This window comes from Poromitra crassiceps, assembly GCF_964638095.1.
Source record: "Poromitra crassiceps genome assembly, chromosome: 2".
Classification (NCBI taxonomy): domain Eukaryota; kingdom Metazoa; phylum Chordata; class Actinopteri; order Beryciformes; family Melamphaidae; genus Poromitra; species Poromitra crassiceps.
The window spans coordinates 4,979,680-5,004,484 of NC_139624.1; the positions used below are offsets into that span (position 1 = coordinate 4,979,680).

The 24,805-nt window shown below is 46.3% G+C and overlaps 1 protein-coding gene across 1 annotated transcript; it reads right to left on the reverse strand.

Annotated features, from left to right (window-relative positions):
* LOC310791755 (membrane-spanning 4-domains subfamily A member 4A-like) lies at positions 1–23,266 on the reverse strand (the record flags this gene model as incomplete). Its single annotated transcript, XM_083653413.1, has 6 exons — positions 1–1,139; positions 4,383–4,502; positions 14,546–14,701; positions 16,270–16,326; positions 21,886–21,996; positions 23,093–23,266. The coding sequence occupies 6 exons, from the start codon at positions 23,264–23,266 to the stop codon at positions 945–947; spliced, it is 813 nt and encodes a 270-aa protein (XP_083509539.1). The 3' UTR covers positions 1–944.
* Between the last annotated feature and the right edge of the window lie 1,539 nt (positions 23,267–24,805).

The following is a 24,805-nucleotide window of genomic DNA, read 5'->3' on the forward strand; positions in this document are numbered from 1 at the left end:
TCAAGATCTCCCTGCGGTGTCTAACCGCCAAAGACTAATAACAGTACTTTATTCTCATCATTCTTTCTGTAATGCATCATTCACTTTATTGTAATAAATATCACTTAATTCATTCTTTGGTCTCTAGTCTCTCCTGATTGAAATGGAAGAGAAAAGATTTCTACCTTCTGAAAAGGCAATACCAGCCAAAATAAACATTGTGTTACATTGCTTTGAAACGTGTGGTCTCCCTTTTTTGTCAAGTCCATTGAGCCTGGGCAGTGGCAATGTACTTAGTCTGGTGATTATGGATCTTTCCAGGAGGCTGAGCAGTTTGGAAAATAGCCTTATGGTTACACCTGCTCAGTCTGTTAATTTAAAATGAGATATTCCTCTAAATCTGGCTTCCAACCCCCAAAAATTCGGCGCCGCCCGTAGGGCCAGAGTTCGCCCCCTCAGATTGTTGGCTTGCATGACGCCCCGGTCCGCGACGCACTGAATAAGGCCTGGTTTTGAAAAGCGATAAGGGCTAAATTAACGCCAGGGGGGAAGATATCGTTAGGCCGGTATTCAAGGCCGAAACGCCCATTCTGGCCTATTCTGGCACTGCGCCATGCCTCTTTGGCGTTAAGCGCATTTCGGGGCCTAAAACCATGTTGCTATCTGCCCGAGGCAGGCGCAAGGCGTGTTTTTTGCGTTTAATGCCAGTTTTTGCGCCTAAGGCCAGTGGGAAGATAGGGGCCAAGGTATTTTTAGAACAAAAGAGAATAATACGTGTGAATAAATTGCATGGCAAAAACGAAAGAAAAAAAATCCAGACAGCAAATTTTCATTTGGTGTGATTAGTCCCATAGAGATAAATGTTTGTTTGTTTGTTTGTTTGTTTGTATGTTTGTTTGTTTGTTTGTTTTTAATCGCCATACAATTTATTCACACTGATTATTCCCTTTTGGTCTGAAAAGACCTTAAAACTGGCCTTGCTCGAGGGTAGAGTATGTTTGGTCTTGGTCCATGGTGTCTGCATTGAGGCCTTGGTAGGTGGAGTCTGGCGGCAGAGTAGAGTATGTTTGGTCTTGGTCCATGGTGGCTGGATTGATGCTCTGGTAGGTGGAGTCTGGCTGAGATCTGGAGGCTGGAGGACAGTTTGCATAGGTGACATTCTGTAAAAAATAATACAATAATATTAAGTTCAGTAAGGTTACAAGGCAGGAGAGCACACCAGCGGTAGCCATGGAAACAGTCCTCCATCTTGCATCTATCCTACATCTACATCAAACATCATTTCCGGGCTGCTGTTGTTGTGTTGTTGCTGATGTAAGGTGATTAAATGGCTTCAGTTTGGACCCTGGAAAGAGAGAAACTCTTGGTAGAGCTGTGGGAATCAAAACGTGAGCTGTATGATGTGTCTTCTCAGGGATTTTCCAAACTAAACAGCCGGGCGAAAGCAAATGCTGAAAGACTCGGCACTAATGGTGAGTTTATAGTGGGTTAGGTACAGGGATGTACTGTATTGCCTGCCGAATTGGCCTACTGGGCCCAGGCCCAGGGGCCAGAGAGCTCAGGGGGCCCATAACACACGGACTGAGGTGCCCTTGAGCAAGGCCCTTAGCCCCAACCGCTCCAGTGGAGCTGCTCAGTGGCCAGCAGATGTGAACAGGGCGCTCCTGACAAAAAGAGCATTGCTCTCAGTGAGCCTCCCCTGAATAAAGCTTAAATTAATAATAATAATAATAATAATAATAATAATAATAATAATAAATATAGCCGCAAGCGGCAATAGCAGCGTTTCGAGCCTTGGCCAAATTGAACCCCTAGTAGTCCTTGAGGCACATGCTTGAACATTGGAGAAACGTGAAAGCGCACCGTGTGCGCAACGGAGATGCTGAACATCGGTGGCGAAATCAAGCAAGCTGAATAACTTACGCATTGAGACAATCTGCATTTTTTTGCCAGCCCTCCTTTGTGATTATTATGTGCAGCAGTGTTGCCTTTGGTTTTTATTAGCCTACATCTTTGAATTCTTCATATTTCCTTAAGATTATGGTTTGTTCCTCCAGCGTGAAGTATTAATTTTTATTTGCTCCCAAGCACGTTTGACCCTGCCGATTGCAGCTGAACGCTGGATGGAGAAATACACTAAATCACCTGCGTAAAACGATTACCATAAACGTCTCCAAAGCGCACTATGGTGCGCTGTGTGCAACGGAGCTGCTATTTTTATAGCCAATTTTTTTATTCAATTAAAACTACGCCCGCACCGTGTTGATTCAGAGCCTATATTTCTAACGTTAAAACTATGATCTAAATAGGCCTACGGATTTTGGAAATTTAGACTGAGTTTACAGCTGACCCAGCTGATAACTGGCATCGTGGTACAGAATAGCATGGTTGCTTTGATCTGGTTAAGCCAAAGCAGATCAAGGGACAGATCCTGGATCTGTTCATCCTCCATTTGTGGTATGGGCCTCTGGAATCTGAACTCACCAAACTGACTCACATGACGTCACACATTTACACTACACATTTACATCACATGATGTCACACATTACATGACGTGACATCACACATTTACAACAAACCTCAGGGTTGGCCTGTGAAGTAGGCGGAGCCTGTGAAGGGAGCAGAGACTGCAAGGTAGGTGGAGCAGAGTTGGGGTCCGTTACTCAAAAAAGTAATGTATTACACCTTACTTTAAAAAAAAGTAATGCCTTACTTTACTTGATTACTCCCTGGAGAAAGTAATTTGTTACACTACTCGTTACATTACTTTTGCGTTACTGAGTAACATCGCCTGAGATGCAATGTCACGTAATTTTCCAGTTAACAATACAACATTAAACCTTACATATGCCCATATATTAGCACAAATCTCTATCGTAATAAGGTAGGTTGCAAAACTTTTCCTGTCTGATGGTGGCTGTCCGTTCCCTGCCATCTGTATTTTGCTCAATATGTTTATGTGTCGACTAATAGTGCTGTTCTGCATGCTACTACACAGTTGAAATGTTGGCTTTTTTCTCTCTATAGGCTTCCGTGATTGGAATTTGGAAACCCTCATTAGTGTTTTGCTTGCACCTGTGTTTATTCTGCCTTTTCGACACAAAATGGCCCCCGTGAAAAGGGTCTATACTCCAGTCTGCTATGATATGCACATTTTGTGAGTCGGATCAGAACCCTAACCCTGACCCACCAACATCCCCCCAGCCACCCGACTCTCTATGACCATGACCCTCGAATCCCGACTCTATGACCTTCCCATCTCACCATAAGGCTTCCCATCCCCCTACAGCCCCCTTTCCCTAGCTCCGCCCCCTCCCTTGACCTGACCCGGCTCAGATCCATGCCAAAATGTAATGGCTTCTTCATTGGCCCATGCTCTCTCTCGTACTCTCGTAACGGGACAAGCCCCGTCTTTTATTGTCACACGAACACCACAACACATGCATGCGGCCACAACACACTCATGCTGACGGTGGCCGGTGAAAAGTGTCCTCTGCATTTAACCCATCCAGGCATGTCCTTTCCTCCGGGGGGCAGGCCAGGAGCAGTGGTCGCTTTCTCGTACAGCGCCCGGGGACCAACTTCGGGTGTTGTCGTCACTGGTCGGATGACGATGACGATCTGATCTTCTGCATGTTTTTTTTAGTGGGGGGTTATATACGGAGGAACCCCCTGGGGGAGCACGGGGAGAACATGCAAACTCCACACAGAGAGAAAGGCCCTTACGACGAGATACCCCACCTGGGCAGTAGGCACTGAAGATATGGGGGGGAACACAACCACAGCGCCCACAGTGTCCCAGGCGAGAATCGAACTCAGGACCTTCTGACTGTGAGGCGACAGCTCTACCACTGAGCCACCGTGCCCCTATTTGCTACACCCTTCCACCAAGTTTCATGAAAGTGGGCCTGGTAGTTTTTCCGCAATCCTAACAATCAAACTGACAAACGCCACCGAAAACATAACCTCCTTAGCGGAGGTAATAATGTGCAAAAGATTTAGAGTAGTTACTAGGGAATAAATGAGGAACTAACTATTAATTAATGGTCAGTTATTCACAAACTCCTATTCAAATTACAGAGTACTAATCATTAGTTAATGATTGGTTAATTGAGTAGTTGATGAGGACAGAATCATTAATTATTACCTGTCCATAGTTGTCTTTGCTCCCCCTTTGTAACTACTCTAGATTTTGTGTAGTAGTTTATTTTAAAGTGTTACCGTGTCGCCATATTTTAATCAGATAAAGTCTTTTAATTCTCTGCTGTTATATGAAAACACAAAGCAACATTAACCCGGACAGAGAGTGAATACATAATTCATAGTAGTGGCTTAGCCATGCGGTCATTTGGCGCCCTGTGATGGGCGTGGTGATCTGTTTGTAAGACGCAAGTGGCCTCACCTGGGGCTGGGGGTTGCAGTTGCAGGTAGCTTTGCAGGCGTACACTGCAACGGTGATGGAAACAGCCAACTCCAGGAGACTGAAGACAGCCAAGACCCCTGAAACCCCCATCGATAAACGCTGTGGACAACATGGAGGAAACATGGAGTCAGACCTCCTGCTATTGGAGGAAATCATTGTACAGGTTTATGTCCAACTTACTTTTGTGAGAGCCAGATCTGGTCAAGGCTTCACCCACCGTTAAAGGGGTCTTACCTTGCCACCAACGCTAAGTACATGCTCTTGTTGGGAAATTGTTTCAATTGCTACCTGACCTGTGCAGTAAAATAGCCAGTGCATGTGGGAATTGTAGCCTGGTCTTCTACCTGCTCTATTTGTAAAGCGCCATTAACCATTCACCCATTCCCCCATAAAGGAGAGATGACGGAACACTCCCAAAGTGCGTGCATGTATGTACCTTGTTCTGTTTTAAATTTCCAACATACACTGTCTTTAATCAGACCCATTTTATTGAGTCTTATTTGAGTGTAATAATATGAAGTATTTTACAGTATATTGAATAAATTTGCCTTTGGCCAGAGGCACAGCTTGTGAACAGGCAGGGCAGGCAACTGCTTGGGGCCCCAGGCCATTAGGGCCCCCGAGGGCTGAAAAACGTTACTCCACAGCAATGACTGCAAACCCCTCTCCATTAAGCAGCTAATGGACAATTTGCAATGCATTGAAACCTCTCTAAAGGGGTTCCATGTCATCCCATGCCCTGGACAATTTGGAATGACGTGGGAAACCTCCCTAAAGGGGACCCATGTCATTCCAGTCAAACCTACATGATTCACATAATGTTTTGAATTGAAAGTGAATCATTCAAGATAATGTACGGGTATGTGAATCATGCAAGTTTGACAGGAATGATTCACGGTCACCTTCACTTTCAATTCAAGAGAATCTATGTGAACAGTCTCTGACACTGGGGACAACTGTTGGCAAAAAAACTCATTCTGAAAGAGAACTGTGGTTGACGGACATGATCTCTGTTATAAGGATCGAGAGTAGAGGCTCAGATCCCTGAGAACCAACTCACTTAAAAAGTTTCTAACTATTTGGGACCCATTTCTAGCCTACCTCTGACACACCCTCGGGAATCCGGCCTAGTGGTTCCGCTACGGGCTGTGGTGAAGGAGCTGTCCGAGGTGCTGAACCGGCCAGAGCGCGCCGGACCAGAGCGGGCGGAGGCCAAGCCGCCGCTGTCCATGGTGCTAGGCAGCCTTCCTGCGCCACTGGCAGTAGCGGGAGAAGGCAACCTATGAAATAACAGTGACATAACCCCTGCTAATTCCAGTATGATTTTCTGCACCTGATTGGCATGCTATATAATCATCTCTGCTTTCAGACCCCGTTGCTGATCCTAACCTACTGCTGCTGTGCCTCTCCTCGCCCATGTCTGGTGGTGGGAAAGTCCCATTGGACTATTCCTGTTCCTCGCTCCTTGGGAAACTATTAGTTTATTCCGTCGGCCTGCCGACACAGTTTAGGCTAGTTTTGTTCACGTTTTCACAAATATTCCTTGTTTATTTTTATGCCTCAAAGTCTAAGTAAAAGACGTAAAACTGCTCTTTGTGTCTGTCATCTCTGCCCAGATGGTTCCTGTTGGATGCCTTGCGTGGGACCCCATGCACGACATCTCTTACAAGTACATAAGCACCCTATATCGATGGTAGCACCACATTATAACTGTCAATATTATTTGGATTTCTTTTCCTTTCCTGTGTCTGAGCTCGTTCGTTTGTTAAATTTGTTAAAATTTTAAATAAAATATAAAAAAGAGAATGTATGTGAATCATTCCCGTCAAGCTTGCATGATTTAGGAATTCTCTTGAATTGAAAGTGAATAAAGGGAATGGAGAAGTTACTGTATTTGGAAGTCAAAACGAAAGAGAAAAGAGGATGTGAAAAAAAGCAGGACAGAGGAGCAGATACTGATTAAGCAGATTTTAGTATAGCCTATGGGGAGATATACTTGAATAGCTTCAGCTAGCAATGAACTATTTTTAGTTTTTTAGTTAGCTAGCTAAGCTAACAGTTAAGCTATGAATGCTATGAAAGCAGGGCACACAATGCTGGTAAAATATAAATATGCAAGTGGCTGATGGATTTGCTTCACTCACCCCCAGCCAAAAACAAACAACGATAATCTATTGAGTGGCTGGTAACATTTGAATATTCATTACTCATTTGGTCGGTGGACAGAAAGGTTAATTTTGCACCATGTATTAAAGTTATGAATAGGCTAATGAAATAATGTCCTAGGAACTTGAGGAATTCTAATTATTATGTAGTGAGGTCTCTAGACCATATTTCAAGCAGAAGGCCATTCGTGCATAATCTAATCCGATCACCCCTGACGTCAGTCAAGTTCTAGTATGACGTGGTCAGTCAAAGTCTTAGTATGACGTCCGTAATGACGTCAGATATGACGTCAGTCAATTCTCATATATATAGCAAGGGTTCTACGTCACCTCTCTCTCTCTGGCCGATCATAACAGCAGCTAGCTTCACGGCAGTCCATCTCCCCTGAAGCCGCCCTCTGAAGCGTTGTTTTGCACCATATCTGCAGATCGAATCAGCACCCCCAAGTCCTCTCTATCCGTGGACAATCCCCGCTGATCTCTCAACGCTCCCCACTCCTGGTTGTCGGATCCCGAGCCAGAACAGTCCATGGGCAGCGACGACAGCTCAAACAACGATACCCTGTTCCGGGTCGGCACGGAGCGCATTGGCCTTCCAAGACGGCCGGGCCGCAGGCTGCCAACGCGGGGCGCTCCACTGCGAGGGGCCGCCGTGAGACGCCATGTTCTACGCTGTCTTGCACGTCGTCAATCTTTCCTGGCTATCTCCATTCACGGAGCAAATCGGCTCAAGCAAAGCGGCCATTTCCCTCCAGCCAGGAGTCCGCCCCAAGTCAACAACAGACTTTCAGACTGACAATCAGTGACTAACATTTTCGCTCAGCAAGCAGCATGCATGCAGCCCCACTATTCTTCATCGGACGGGTTTCCAGGCGTCCAAGCATTCAGGCTTCCGCACCGCGATCATCGCGTCCCCAGGCTCTACCAAGGACGGGGCTGACGACCACAGCACACCGAGCATACCCCGGAGGACCAGTCACCCGTGGACGCGAAAGGACCCATGAGGAAAGTATCATTACTTCAGTATTTAAACGGGCAATCTACCAGTCCAGTAAAATTCAGACGTATTCATCTATTTAATACTCCGTCCGCCCGCAACGGCCCGCCTCACCAAACAGAAATACTATCTTACATTGCTCTGAAAACACCACATGTACCGTAGGTGTCCCTCGTGCTTTGACTAAATAAAGCGAGGCTGACTGACTAGTTATTCGGCCTGTGATCTGACCATTCTATCCAGTGGGCATCTCAGCCTGCTATTTCCGACGCCTAAGCGGAAAATTCAGTGTTGCCAGATGGCAAATGTTGAATTATCGTACCAGAGGGTCAAAATTATCGTTTTTGGAGTGAAACTATCGTACGCCCCCTCCCCAGCGCGGCGCGCCTTTGGCGCACCTATTTCGGGGGGGCTGCGGGCCTGCGGCTGATCACAGGCTACTTTTTGGACTTGGCATGATTTTTTAACACTGTGATCTCAGCCTGCGTTGCAACAACAACAAAACACCCTGCACGTATTGGCGGCAAATATGTTGTTTGAAGAGATGATTGTATAACAGATAGAGTGATAGACGTAGGATTCGTCTAAGTGTCACAAAATGATGAAATTATCGTACATTTGGGGGATTTTGGGATCATTGATCGTACATCGTACAGAGGTCGAAATTATCGTACACATACGATAATTATCGTACGTCTGGCAACGCTGGCGGAAATCGCTTTCTGGCAAATGGCCAGCGGGAGTCACAATTTAATAATAATATTAATAATAATAATAACAATAATAATAATAATAATAATAACCACGCAAGGGGCCATTCTAACACCCCTGGCCCATGGAGCTTGTCTGAGCATCAGCTAGAATGAGTGTTACTGCACAACTTTCAGACCGAAGCCAGACGGCCCAGGGAATGCTGACGTCTTTTCCGTGTCAAGCTACCCGGTCTTAATACACCACTTCCTGTGCTCAACGAATTTCAAAGTAAAATGCCTCTGGCATTTCTTCAGAAGCAGAATCAGAATGACTTTAATGATCCCCGAGGGGAAATTGGGACAAGTTACAGTAGCTCGCTCACAGAACACACATAGCTTAAAATAAAAAATAAACAGTAGTAAATGCAATGCAAATGCAGTAGTAAGCAATAAGCAGAAAAACACAACATAGCATAGAATAACTAGTAAATGCGCTAGAAGCAAAAATAAGTGGAATGTCTAAGTAGCAAAATACAAAATACGTCAGGCAAGTATACATTCCGTGTCAATTATCATTATTGCACCCTGGACTATATTAAGTCGGCTTGCCCTATACGTTACACGTGGCTCAGCCAGGCACAGTTAACCTATCGGCTGGCTCAGTCTCAGGGAGACTGAGCGTCTCCGAGGTGCTCTTTTAAGAGAGGCATTAAATAGACCAATGGCCACAGGCAGGAATGATTTCCCGGGCCTCTCCGTACTGCATCTAGGCGGAATCAGTCTCTCACTGAACGTACTCCTGTGTTCGACTAGCACGCCGTGGAGTGGGTGCGAGTCATTGTTCATGGTGGAACGTAGCCTGGACAACGTTCTCTTCTCTGACACCACAGTCAGAGAGCCCAGATCCAGCCCCACAATGTCCCTGGCCTTACGGATCAGTTGTTGAGTCGTTGGCATCCGCTGCCTTCAGCCTGCTGCCCCAGCACACAATAGCATACAGGAAGGCACTAGCCACTACCGACTCATAGAACATCCTCAGCATGGTCCGGCAGACGTTGAAGGACCTCAGCCGTCTCAGAAAGTAGAGACGGCTTTGCCCCTTCTTAACCATAAACAATACCAAAGCTAAAATAATTGATACAGTGTCACGCTAGTCAGGTAACAAGAGGCTGCGAACCCCATCGCTATATGTGGCCAACCCTAACATATCACTGCGAGTTGCAACTAGCAGTCCATGGTGCACTTGCAAGGCGGTGAAACCATCGCTTTCTCTCACTTGTTTATTAACCAGTTTCTTTATATCTCATGCATTAAGCACTACATTTCAGCTGTTGCCGCCAGAATGAACCGTTCGCCCCATGGACCTTTCAGTCTGCCCAGAGTGCCCGAGAGGCTACGGCACTCCAGCCTCAGCGCTTCTCCAAGCCGGTTCCCGTCAATCACCGTGAATCTGCCCAGACTTCCCCGTGGTCTGGCCCCAGCTGCGCCAGCAGGGCTACGAGCAGTCCGTAGCAAACGGGCGTTTGCTCAGGGGGAAAAGATGGTTGCTATCTGATGACATCATCACCGGCCGTCACCGCCCCGGACCGGCCCCTCGGCTCCCCTGCTCATCATCGCACCTTGTCACCACATGACAAGATCCTGGTTCACCCTGCACCTCAAGCAGACGCTCCAGCAATGCAACCTCCCGACGAAGAACTACTCCAGCCACTCCTTCAGGATCGGAGCGGCCACCTCGGCCGCCGAGCAAGGAGTGTCCTCCGCCTCCCTCCAGCAAATGGGCCGCTGGTCCTCATCGGCATTCTCCAGCCACATCCGCCCGGAGCAGGCGGCCATACTGGCGGCCCAAAGAACCCTCCTCCCTTAATCGGCGAGCATGGCAACGAACAGTGTCCCGGACTTTAAAATGTCTCGTTGGTGGTGGCTCCCCGTAAGCATGGCGCTCAGTAAGGTGCAGTAAATTCCCCGGCTCATTTTTGGGGGGGGATAGAGAAAGAGAGAGTCGGAGAAAGTCAGGGTAGTTGCGCCAAGGCAGCCAAGTAGGCCAAGCCGGGAAGCGCCAAGTCAAACATTAATGTACCAAGATCAAAGGCCCGACCGAGTTGGGAGCGCCAGCCGCAAATAGCTTGTAAGTCGCTAAAAAGGTCGAAGGCCGGAAAAGTACAATCGCGAAGCCCAAAGGCGGCCAGGTGAGCCAAGCTGGGAAGCGCTATCGCGAGGTGCCCGACCGAGTTGGGAGCGCCAGCCGCAAATAGCTTGTAAGTCGCTAAAAAGGTCGAAGGCAGGAAAAGTACGTACCAAGATCGAAGGCCCGACCGAGTTGGGAGCGCCAGCCGCAAATAGCTTGTAAGTCGCTAAAAAGGTCGAAGGCAGGAAAAGTACGTACCAAGATCGAAGGCCCGACCGAGTTGGGAGCGCCAGCCGCAAATAGCTTGTAAGTCGCTAAAAAGGTCGAAGGCCGGAAAAGTACAATCGCGAAGCGCCAAGGCGGCCAGGTGAGCCAAGCTGGGAAGCGCTATCGCGAGGTGCCCGACCGAGTTGGGAGCGCCAGCCGCAAATAGCTGTAAGTCGCTAAAAGGTCGAAGGCCAGAAAAGTACAATCAACTACCGGTGCCCGCAGATCTCAATTAACCTCCGGTAATCAGATCTTCCTTTTGGGGGATCTCCTAGCCTATGCAGATGCCCTCCTCTTGCCTCAAGAGCAGCACCACTGGCTAATGGAGTCCTGCGCCAAAGTATTTGCCATGCATGCCGATTGCTAGATAAAGTTTGTTAAATCCTACCAACTGGCCTCTCATGATTGAAGTGAGGTCTCTAGACCATATTTCAAGCAGAAGGCCATTCGTGCATAATCTAATCCGATCACCCCTGACGTCAGTCAAGTTCTAGTATGACGTGGTCAGTCAAAGTCTTAGTATGACGTCCGTAATGACGTCAGATATGACGTCAGTCAATTCTCATATATATAGCAAGGGTTCTACGTCACCTCTCTCTCTCTGGCCGATCATAACAGCAGCTAGCTTCACGGCAGTCCATCTCCCCTGAAGCCGCCCTCTGAAGCGTTGTTTTGCCCCACCCACCTCCCCAGTCCGCCACCAACGAGTCGTGACTCCTGATCCCCCACGGGGGGGGGGGGGGGGATCTCCTAGCCTATGCAGATGCCCTCCTCTTGCCTCAAGAGCAGCGCCACTGGCTAATGGAGTCATGCGCCAAAGTATTTGCCATGCATGCCGATTGCTAAATAAAGTTTGTTAAATCCTACCAACTGGCCTCTCATGATTGAAATGTATTTTTTGTTGGTGTCAAGTTATTTAAAAAATAGTGGCGATGAATGCTGTTTGGAGGGGCCCCCGGGGAATTTTTGCCTACGGCCCCAACAGACTCTAGAATCGTCACTGCCTCTGGCTTATCTCATAGATTTACCATTGTTGGAAAGAATCCTCCCCCATGTTTCTTCATCAAAACTCAAAAGTACAGTCCAAGTATCTTTCCCATATCATTATAAGATTGGTACAACCATTATTATTCACTAGGGACGAGCAGAGTAGCCTACTCGGATGAAACGAGTATCCAGTACAGATAACATACTTTTTACGAGTATCATCCGAGTACGTGTCAATATCCGTACTCGTGATTAGGGCTGGGTATCTTTAAAAAAATGACAATATACCAGAGTATCCTTGTGATACCGGTAGAAAGAGTTAGCCATATTTTGGACATTTTGGTGGCATCTCGACGCGCTGAATTGCCAACAACAACCACAAAACAAACACAACTTAAGCCACACCCACTTTCATTCGAAACGCCACCCACTTTGATTTAAGCCACGCCCCCTCTGAGTATAGATATGGACACGGATAATTTAGTTGCTTAAACAGATAGAGATAATGGTGTACTTTCTCATCCCTATTATTTACCCATGAACACATCTCGTACCACATTGATGCTTTCACGCCCCTTGACTTTTTAAGTATGGGCGTATATTATATTAGTTTCTCCTAAATCAGCGAGTTACACAGAGTGTACACATCTGTTGCTGTGATTGACAGGTGGATCAATATTCGCATCGCAATTTCGTGCTGTATATTCCGTGAACTTCGTAGAGAAATAGGTCTTTTTTTAGAGTAATTTAGTTTTGTTTATAATTTCGTTGCTTCTATTTGCTTTGTAAATATCTAGTGTATATATCAGTGTCTTTTATACAGTGTACATAGTAGCGTATGTGCACTTTTTGGCAGAAGAAAGAGCGCAGCAGCGTGGAATACTGTGGGATTACCGCCGGCCTATTGTTCCCACTGCAAGGGCACAATTCCAAACGGACATAGCGAGATGTAACGTCCTGTGTTTGACTGAAACCTGGCTTTCACCCGACACTACAGACCACGCCATCACAATACCCGGGTTCAGCATACACAGAGCAGACAGAGACGCGGAGCGATCAGGGAAAGCGAGGGGTGGCGGGGTCTGTCTGATGATAAATAAGAACTGGTGTGCGAATATCACTAACATCGGAACGCACTGCACAGCGGACTTGGAATACGTGATGCTTCAATGTGTACCGTATGACAGCCTGAGATAATTTACGTCAGTCACCCTTGCTGCAGTGTACATCCCCCCTCAGGCCAACGGCGCAAACGCAGTCAAGGAACTGCACCGCGCAATCAGCGCACAGGAGCTTAAACAACCTGAAACAGCACTGATACTAGCAGGCGACTTCAACAGGGTTAACCTGAGAAGAGATTGCCTACACTCCACCAGCACATCAATTTCCACACACGGGGAAAACGCACACTGGACCAGTGCTACTCGAACATCCGATACTGTTATAAGGCTACACCCCGCCCCCCCTTCGGCAGATCGGACCACGCCTCCATCCTGCTCGTTCCCAGGTGCCATCAAAAACTCAAGCAACACCCCCCGGGCCTTCCGAACCGCCCACTGCTGGTCAGACCAATCAGAGGACATCCTGAGGGACTCCTTCGACCAAGTAGCGGAAGAGTTCAGGGCTGCAGGGGACCTGGACGATTATGCAGAAACGGTAACAGGCTTCATAAAAAAATGCACAGAGGATATAATCCCAACAAAAATAATCAAACTAATCCCAAACCAGAAACCCTGGATCAACAGTGATTCACGCCAGGACCACCGCCTTCAACTCTGGAACACCAGAGGAATACAAGCAGACGAGATATGCCCTCCGAACCACTATAAAAAGAGCACGGAGAGAATATGGCAATACGTTACAAACTGGACTCTAACAACCCCAGGCATCTATGGAGAGGACTCCATGCTGCCACTGACTTCAAGGAGGAGAAACAGCAATCCCCCCACACATCACCCTCCCTGTCGGACGAACTCAACGCGTTCTACGCTAGGTTTGACCCCCGCTGCTTCACCACCTGGTACGGGAACTGTACCACCATGGACCACAGGGCGATACGAAGAGTGAGGTGCGCGGCCCAGCACGTAACAGGATGTGAGCTGCCAGAACTGCAGGAACTGTATAACCAGCGGTGCCTCAGGAGGTCCCTGAAGATCATCAAAGACACAAACCATCTCCACAACAGCCTGTTCTCCCTGTTACCCTCAGGGAGGAGATACAGGGTCCCAAAAGCACGCACAAATCGCTTGAGGGACAGTTTCTTCCCGCAGGCCACGAGACTCCTTAACATACACAAATAGTGTAGTAGCTGTACTGTACCGTACTGTAGCTGCTACCATTATGTATGTCTAATGTTTAATTGTATGTTTAATTAGTATATGCTATTTGCACCTGTGCAAACAGAACGTCGAATTTAAAATGTTTAAGTACGTCTAAAGTATGCACATGACATGTGCACCTATGTGCAGTGAATATGCCACTTTTTTTCTTTTTTTTCTTCTTAAATGTTTAAGTACGTCTAAAGTATGCACATGACATGTGCACCTATGTGCAGTGAATATGCCACTGTCTCTGACTTGTCTTATCACTCTACTGCCTTATTGCTTGTTGTTTCTCTTGTTGTTTTTGCACTCATATGCCCTGTTATATTTATGTTGTAAACGGAGTCCACAGCACAAGAATTTCACACGTGATACTTGTACTACGGAGTGACAATACAAATCTTGAATCTTGAATCTTGAATTCCAACACGTTACAGCCTTTGTGAATATGGGCCCAATTCTATAGAGCAAACAATGCGCATTAGTGTCACGACACTAGTCCCGTGAGAATATGGTGGACCAACACATGGTATTCTTTTAGTTTTTTGAGAACTACATTACATATTTAAAACCAAAACATCGTACCTTATATTGGAGACAGCCATAGTCAGTGCTATAGCCATAGCCACTGCTATAGCTATAGCAGTGGATGATCAAACCTGTGGTGTCCAGAGAGTAGAGAATGGTGGCGAGGCAGGAAATCACCGCAGCAGCAACACTGAGGCCGAGAGAGGCGTTCACCTGCCGAGTAAAGGGACGACATCAGGGCAACACGTCAAAAAACATATGTTGCAAGCTAGATAACTAACGTTAGCTAACAAACACTGGCTAATTTAATTTGTAAAATTAGTTGAATTCAAAATATTCCTATAATCAGAGGGAAATATAAATAATATAAACACATTGCATAAATACACATCAAGTTAGGTCAACAAACACTTTTATAATCCATTACTATGAAGGCCACCATGTTTGATGTCAACTGCACTCAATCTACTATGAATCCTCCATTCAATGAAAAGGAATTTCTCTACAACCCAGGTTGCACAGGTTACTTGAAAAAGTCAATGTAATGGAATTAAATCTGAACGCCTAAAAAATACTAAACAGTATTTAGTAAGGTATAGGTGATAGTAATATAAAGTTATTAAGCAGTATTTATTTTTATTCCCCCCCCCCCCCCGATTTTTATCCCATTTTTGTCCCCCATTAGTGCTAATTTTAATTTATTTATCCTGGTTGCTGCTCCACCCTCTGCCGATCTGGGACATGGGCAGTTAGCCAGCCGCTTCTTTTCACCTGACAGGGGAAGCTTCACCGGTAGGACATAGCACGTGGGAGGATCATGCTATTCCAACGAGTTCCCCTCCCTCCGAACAGGTGCCCTTAACGACCAGAGGAGGCACCACATCAGCAACCAGGATATTGCATGTTTTGGTGAAGGGGGTTCCTATATGAAGGAAACCCCCGGGAGGCACGGGGAGAACATGCAAACTCCACACAGAAAGGCCCTTTTGATGACCCCACCCGGGCGGTGGGCACTCGAGGACATGCAGACGGGCACGCATTCCTTCAGCGTTCACAGCGTCCCAGGTGGGAATCGAACCCAGGACCTTCGAGCTGTGAGGCGACAGCGCTTACCACTGCACCACCGCCCCCATTAACCAGTATTTAGTAAGGTAAGGTGATAGTAACATAAAGTTATTAACCAGTATTTAGTAAGGTAAGGTGATAGTAATATAACGTTACTAACAAGTATTTAGTAAGGTAAGGTGAGAGTACTTACCCCAAAGACGGTGACACAGTATGAGTACACATAAAACAAGATAACAACAGGCAACAGATAGAAGTAACAGTTAACATATGGATCAGGGATATAGAGAGCCAAAGTGAAACGTCACTTCCTGCTTTCTCCCTGTAGCCTACCAGCGTTGCGAAAAATATGAATGCCGGTAGACGGAGAATAAGGTTACTTTTTTGATCCCGTTTTTTGATCCTGTTTGAATTGTGCCACGGGGCGCGAACGCTAATTTTGTCAATTTAAAACGTAACTTTGCATGTCAAGAAAGTCGCAGTTTGTCGGCAAACTGTTGCACTAGAAGTTATAAATCAGAAAGACTACATACACTGTCGCCTTGACGTCACTTTCTCTACCGGCAAAGCTGAAGCGACATGCCACGAGCTTCCACAAGCTATGTAGTTTTTATATGAAACTAACCCTACGTTTCAGTTTGACATGGTGTGTCGTCTCTGACTAAATAAAGCCAGCGTTTGTCCGTCCAGTTTCTTCTTCGTCTAAAGTTACTAACCAGGCACCGGCTCATCGACCTGCCAGCAGCCACCGTCAGAGATCCAGCCACGACATACTGCAGAGAGGAGGACAGAAAGATTCAGTACAGTACTCACTCCTATCTGAATACATTACTAACAGCACAACATTAAAGCAAATCACGGTACTTTTTAATTTGATCTTAAAGCCCCTCTCCAGTCAGTCACGTTTCTACCTGTTTAACGCTTAATGTTCTTTTTCAAACATTCTATGAGCACCTAGTACAATTGCACGCCATCTGATTCTGTGCTACGCTATTTGTGTCAGCTACACACAGAAAATAGCGTAACTATAAGCTACACTGGAAACAATATACACAGACGTCCCTCCTCAGCTTAGCCACAAGAGATAGCCGCTTTTCCTTGCAGAATTCTCAACAACTGGGCAACGTCCTCAGTCACCACGAGATGAAAGATTAATCCAAAGTTACGTGAAACGTTGTTTTCGGAGTAAATCCCCACACCGAGTTACTTCCTTGTTTGCCTGTAAAGAGCACTTCCGCTGTACACAGCGCATCCGCTGTATGTCGCGCATGCCTGGCGGCCATGTTTAAGAAGTAATTCCGGCTATGTATTTACCTTAAAAAAGATAATTTCTCCACATTTGGATGAATATTTCATCTCGTGGTGAGTACCTGAAGCACAACATGTATTTTGGCGCTATTAGATCTGTGTTTTTGGTTATTTTGAACAGTCACCATTGATTCCCCACCCATTTGTAAATGCTGTAGGAGGCTTTACTTATCTGGGTATTAAAATAACACCAGAGATAAAAACTCTTAGTTCAACTAATTATGAACCCATGATTGCTAAAGTTTCAGAAGATGTCACAAGATGGGCAACACTGCATCTGTCTATAATTGGAAGAATAAATGTAATTAAAATGAATATACATGTTTCAATCATGAGAGGCCAGTTGGTAGGATTTAACAAACTTTATTTAGCAATCGGCATGCATGGCAAATACTTTGGCCAGTGGTGCTCCTCTTGAGGCAAGAGGAGCGCATCTGCATAGGCTAGGATAGGGGATCCCCCCCGTGGGGGATCCTACAGGAGTCAAGACTCGTTGGTGGCGGACTGGGGAGGTGGGTGGGGCAAAACGACGCTTCAGTGGACGGCTTCAGGGGAGATGGACTGCCGTGAAGCTAGCTGCTGCTATGATCGGCCAGAGAGAGAGAGGTGACGTAGAACCCTCGCTATGCATGTGTGGATATGCTATGCACAAATACTTTGGTGCATGACTCCATTGGCCAGTGGGGCTCCTCTTGAGGCAAGAGGAGGGCATCTGCACAGGCTAGGATAGGGGATCCCCCAAAAGGAAGATCCGATTACCGGAGGTTAATTGAGATCGGACCGTCACTTGCCTTACTTTGACTAGGCGTCTTACAGCAGCGACTCGCTGCTGGAGCTTCCCGGTTTGGCCTTGCTTTTGACCTGCGGGCACCGGTAGTTTGACTGTACTTTCCTGGCCTTCAACCTTTAGCGACATACAGCTATTTGCGATTGGCGCTTCCCAACTCGGTCTGGCCTTCGATCTTGGTACATTAACGATTTAACTTGGCGCTTCCCAACTTGGTCTACTTGGCCCCCAACTTGACACCTCACCTTTGACTAGGCGCCGCCCGACTTGGCCTTCTAGGCCCCCAACTTGGCAACTTGGCATGCCGCCCAACTTGGCTTCCTTGGCCCCCAACTTGGCGCAGAAATGAATGAGCAGCCCTGGGGAATTATGCGCATGGCGAACTGTAAATGGCCGAGAAGGGGCAGGAGCTCCCGTTGGTGACCTGGATAGAGGACATATATGCCTGGGCGATTTCACGGATTTGAGTGAGCTTCTCGAGTGGGAGAGAGGCTTGCATGAGCTCAGAGTCGAGATTGATGCCCAGGAATTCAATTGATGACTCGGGGCCGGCGGTTTTCTCCTCTGCTAGAGGCACGCCTAGCCTTCGGAACACCCCCTTCAGTTTGTCTAGGGGGACCGACGGGGGGTCCACCAGTAAAAAATCGTCCAGCATGTGGAGCACGGTGGGGAGACGCTCGTTATTAAGCAGGATCCAGCATAGCGCTTCTGATAGGGAGTTAAAAATGCCGGGGCTGCTCCTGCAGCCGAACGTGAGCCTGACCGCAAAGTAGAACTTCGACTCCCATTTGATTCCGAACAGCGGCCATTGGGAGGGGTGGATGGGAGGAGACTACACCTACCCTGAACCCCTGGGAGATGCCGGACAATAAGTAGTCGACGAATGGGCGGTTGGGGTGACGGGACAGCTCCTGCGTTAGAGCTGGGACGTCGATGGGGGTGGAAGGGTGGAGTTTTAGTATCCCCGGAAGCCCATTCTCTCCTTCTTGGGGGCCAGCAGCTTTGGGGGGCGGGTCCTTCGCGGACAGACGGAAAGGGGGTGGGCGTCCCCGCAGGTGTTACATGCGTGCAGGAAAATACAGTTAGGGTATGTGCACACGTTCTCATTAAAATATTTGCAGATCGTGTTGGGGCCATAACGCACCTGGTTGCCTGTCTGGCACGGGGGGCGGGGACGGGGGTGGCACTGGACTGAAAGGCCGCCTTTGGGCAGAATTGTGCCGAGTGCCCTGGTTTGCCGCACGAGTAGCAGGTGTTCGCCGGCCGCCCGCAAATCTGCATGTCCATGATGGATCAGTTTAGCCGTGAATTAGCCTGAGTGATCATCAGGGCGGCTTTAGCGGAAAATGCTTTATGGTATTGGTAGAATAGTCTGCCGTGGTTGGTGTGGAGGTCCCCTATTAGCAGCAGATACTTGTCTAGCTCGGGCGGCGCTCTGGGTACACATCGCAAATCACGTCGCGATAGACGCCAAACGTGTTCAGGAAGTCGCCTAAGGAAAGGTCTTTGGGCAGGCTGGAGGGGCAACTTCCTCTTCTGGTCTTCGTCCGCGGCCTCTTGCGTGTCCGCGCCGAGCGGCCTCTCCCTCTGGCTCGCTCACACGCGTTCTTGGGCGTCCACGAGCGCGCGGCGCTTCCTCTTCTGCTCTCTTCCCACGGGCCATCGCAGTGCCGCGCCCGTGCTACGGGAGCGTGCGCCGGGCCTTCTCATCGTGGCTTCGTTGGACTGGCCGGCCTGTGGCACGGCCGCTCCGCCAGTGTTGTCAGACGTCTCGGAAGGCAGATACACTCCGTAGCCGATCCGGAACAGGGTATCGTCGTTGAAGCTCTTGTCACTGTCCATGGACTGCTCTTGCTCGGAATCCGACATACCGGGAGTGGAGTGGGGAGCGTTGAGAGATCCACGGGGATTATCCACGGGTAAAGAAGACTTGGGGGTGCTGATTCGGTCTGCAGATATGGTGCAAAACGACGCTTGAGAGGACGGCTTCAGGGGAGATGGACTGCCGTGAAGCTAGCTGCTGCTATGATCGGCCAGAGAGAGAGAGGTGAGTAGAACCCTTGCTATATATATGATAATGAACTGACGTCATTGCAGACGTCATACTTGGACTTTGACTTATGCATGTGTGGCCTTCTGCTTGAAATTTGGTCTGGAGACCTCACAAGTATATATATATAAGTTTTTATATATTTTCCAGTCTTCCTTTGGCCCCGCCACCCTTTTCCCCCCCAAAAAGTCAGAAAATTGCTCTTAAATTTTATTTGGAATAATAGGTAGTCAAGACTGTCTCTTTTATTTTTGCCATACGATAGGAGAGGGTTGCAGCTTCCAAATTTACAATGGTATTATTGGGCTGCCCAGTTAAGGGCTGCAATGTTTTGGTTTTCTGAGGTAAATCTGCCCTGGTTACAAATTGAGTTGTTGTTTACGAGGGGCTTAAGGTTGGATAGCTTTTTATATTCTGTTCCCCTTAAGAAATTAAGGAAAAACGCACTTAATCCCTTTGTGGAAAACACTATTGTTGTCTGGCATGAGGTTCATAAATATTTGGGAGACTTCCCGGTGCTGCCCTGTTTCTCACCAATTTGATTTGACCAAGTGAAGTATGATTGACCAAAAAAACACCTTTTCAAGTATTTTCAAATTAGAAGCTTTATTTTGGCACGGTGTAACAATTCTGTGCAACAGCCTCCATTGTCTGCACTGCAGATATTCTCCACAGGAAATTGTTTTAGTAAAGGTCAGGTCACTTACTTATATAATCTGTTGGTGAGAAATCACAAGGACAGCTCTGAAAGTAAGAGACAGGAGTGGATGTAGGATTTACAAGAGGACATCTTAGAATGTGAGTGGGCCTTAATTTGTTCAAAAGCACAAACGCAAACAATTAAATACTCGACTGAGATTAATACAATATAATTGGATAATGAGAACCTACATCACCCCAGTAAAGTTAAGCAAATTTGATTAAAATATTCCTGATACATGTTAGTCATCAAGGTACTTTATTTCATTGCTTGTGGGAGTGTGGAGGGATCCAAAGATTTTGGAAGTCTGTGATAAATTATATGGTGGCTTTAGCTCAGGAGGTAGAGCGGGTCGGCCAATGACGCAAGGGTTGGCGGTTCGATCCCCGCTCCCTCCCAGCTGCTGTCGTTGTGTCCTTGGGCAAGACACTTAACCCTCCTTGCTCCCGATGGTGTGTAGGCACCCTGCGTGGCAGCCTGCAGCCATCGGTGTATGAATGGGTGAATGTAGACTACCTACTGATTGTAAAGCGCTTTGGATAAAAGCGCTATATAAATGCAGGCCATTTACCATTTACCATCTCTCAGATTACCTCCTCACCATTACCTCTATGTCCTAAATTGTGTGTATTATGCATCTACCCTGTCAATTGCTCCTTAAATATTAGAGAAAAGAAAATGGTTGACTTATGATTACGACAGGCCAGGCGTTCGATTGCATTGTGTTGGAAAAATGTTGGCTGTCCCTCTCTAGGTCAATGGTTAAAAAATCTGACATCAAGTATGGCTCTTGAGAAAACTCACTTATATAATTCGGAAGAAGACTGCTGAGTTCTTTGGCATCTGGTTTTTGGAATTTGTAAAAAATGGTAATATTGAAGAGGCATTGGAAGGGTGACTGGATATAATAATTTAATTGAATAAGCTATTGTGAAGAAAGTGCTGTATGTTTTGTATTGTGATTGTATGTGTTTCTGATTATTTTTTTCTTATTTTTTTTACTCCTTTTATTTAATTATTTAATGACTTTATTTTTTATTTACTGCCACATGTTCACGGGGGGGGGGGTTATAAAAGATGTATAGGTATGAAAGTATGTATGCAAAGAATATATGTACAGTACGAATATGTAAAACCAATAAATACACGGTTAAAAAAAAAAAAAGAAAAGACTAAAACTGGTCAATTTCATCTCCAAGTCAGCTTTCAAGGACTCTATCATGGACATTTTCACTGGCACCTGCAACTGCTTCCTGAACTAGTACTTATGTCTGTCTGCTCTGGCTGTTTTTTCTTTTTTTTTGCTCTGTCTGTCTTGCCATGTTTTAATTGTTTCCTAACTGTATTTATTTTACCCCCTACCCCTCAAAAGGCTGTGCCTTCTGCCAGGTCGCTATTGTAAATAAGAATTTCTTCTTAATGACTTACCTGGTGTAATAAAGGTGAAATAAAATAAAATAAAATAAAAGACTGTGAGGTAGACTTACAAGTAAAGCTGCCCAGAAGAACACGCCACTGAACACGCCCAGTGACTGCACATGCACCGCCATCACGATGCCGAACAGGAACGCCAGCAGCCCGATCATGATCTGCACCGTCTGGAGGGACGACACGGCAGGCAGCAGAGACCGTTAACCAGTCCTGTTAGTCAAGCCACCATATTTTTATTTTATTTATTTGACAGGGACAATGGACAGTCAGAAACTGTCCCAGAATTAGCTGGAAGCTAAATTTCATCTGCAGTCCCATGGGTCCCTAGAAATGATACAAGGACAGTCAAAAACAATAAATCAACTACAACAATTACAGTGTAAATTTGGTACACATATACAATTGTAGTACAACATCATAAAATACAACACATACAAAATAAGATAAAAAGGTAGACTACTTGCTATTGAGTGTTAATGACTACATGATTGTTGAGTTACTGAACATGAGCGTGAATCCACACTGTAGGTGGAACGAAATTGCCATGTCACAGTATGAATATAACTATCAATATATGCCAAATTATTAAGGCCGATTACACACACAAAACAGACAAAAACAAAAACACAGCCGTTATTATCAATTAATAACAAGTGTGAGTCCTCGTCTCCAACTTCCGAGTCTGAATGTATGAATGCTCAAGTCCGAGTCAGCAAGCCCGAGTTGAGTGACGAGGACTCAGAATCGAGTGCGACTCAACACTGCCGTTAACTTACAGGCACTGAAAAAAGTAGGCTAAAGAAAAACAGTAAATTGTTATTCTCTTGGCTTTGATTGTGTCTGCTGTTTTATTTCTTGTAGTCTACTGCTGGCTGTTTTACTATACTGTCTTGCGATGCATGTTAATATTGTACTGTTTCAGTGGTTTTATTTTTCCAGTATCCCATTGTGAAGCACTTCCTATCACAGTTAAAGGGGGTATTTCGCCTTCTCAAAGCTTGACTCTGTTTTTGTTCTGTAAACTGTATCAAACAGTAACTTGATATGTCCAATCTGTTCCACTTCCTCTTGGGTTGCATCAGCAGTAGACAGGGGTTTCACACACGTGAATGGAAAAAAAAAAAAAAAATTTTAATGAAAAACAGAACAAAATAAAATGTTATAATTATGAAGAGATAAGCTAGACATGCTAACCTCTAAACTCAACAAATAAGTGAAACAAATAACAAGTCAAGTAACAACAAACAACGGACTGGTACCTACCCCCAGAACCCATGGCCGGCACTTCCCGAACTTCTTTGTGTCTGGACCGTGTTGGGGTGCTGGGTACCCCTGGGTGCCTGGGTCGTGTTGGGGTGCAGCACCCTGAGGCGCTGGGTACACGTTGATCACCACCCCCCCGCCCGTCGTGGTCGATAGACCTACTGACGCCGACATGTTTCAGCTGAGTCTGAATCTGTGCTGCTCTGCAGCCTGATCCCTTGCTCTTCTGTTTCCTGGTTGCAACAACCAGGAACCCACAACTACGAAATCTGCAGTTTAGTGTGTGTGTGTGTGTGTGTGTGTGTGTGTGTGTGTGTGTGTGTGTGTGTGTGTGTGTCTGTGTGTGCATGCGCATGAGTGGGTGTGTGTGTGTGTGTGTGTGTGCGCGCGTGAGTGAGTGTGTTAGGCGGAGGCTGTGTTACTGTAAACTGTTTGAATAGACCATTTTCATGGGGGGCATTTTGTGTGGAAAATGCAGGGTAAACACATGTGCAAGCAAAACACTAATGAGGGTTTCCAACTTCCATGATTGGAATTTGGAAACCCTCATTAGGGTTTTGCTTGTACCTGTGTTGCAGGCCGTGTTGCAGGCCGACATTGTAAATAAGAATTATTTTGATAATAATAAGAAAATAAGAAAAATGTTTTTTCTGCCTTTTCGACACAAAATGCCCCACGTGAAAAGGGTCTATTGGCCAAAGAAGAGAAGCAGTGAAGCCGGCTGCAGGCTGCCAAGGACCCTTAAAAAGAAGGATAAGACATCATCAAAAGACATTACGTGATGTTGTTGACTGATGTTTTCTCATGTAAATATGCATTTGTTTTCCTTATTATTGGTCTCCAAACAGATCATGGCTCTGTCCAGCAGCTGCAGTGCAAAGCTAAAGTAAGCCCCTGTTCAGGACCAGACGAAGCATCAGTCAACATCACTAATGTGTCTTCTTTAATCTGGTGGAAAACTACACATATGATGGTTTATAGTGGGACTTACCCTAGCCTGCCCCATTCATTTCAATAGAACTGGCCCGAATGCAAAATTTCAATGCTGTGACGTGATTGATGTCTTATCCTTCTTTTTATGGTCCTGGTGAATTTCTTACATGCGCACGTGTGTGTGTGTGTGTGTGTGTGTGTGTGTGTGTGTGCACACGCGGTCATACAGTATGAGGTCAGGAAGTGTTTCACAAGAAAACAGGAATGATGCTTCTTTGGAAATGGAGACTAACATCACTTTGCAGACTGTGTAAGCAGAATGCATCAGCCTTGCTCCTCTAATAAAACATGTTAACTCAAGGTTATTGATATAACCCCTGTTTTATAGAAAAGGCAAGGAGGACCTCGCAAATGGGGCATCTTGCCTCTGCAAGATCTACAGAAGACAATCATCTCTACACCATTGTGAACACAATGGGGTGGCATGGGGCGATGCTCCTATGCCCAAGCAGGGGGTATGCCACTTCAGATTGACAAGCCCTCTTCTCGATCCGCCCTGGTCAAGAAGGGTGGTGTGGTGAGGTCCTCCTCGCCTTTTTATATAAAACCGGGGTTATATCCATAACCTTGAGTTTTATCCAGAGAAGGCTTCAGAGCACCTTGCAGATGGGGATTATGCGTTGTTTATTGTTTATTAAAAGGATCCCCATTAGCTGCCGCCAAGATGACTGCTACATTACATTACAAGCAATAGTCAAATGCAAGCAATAGTAAAATGCA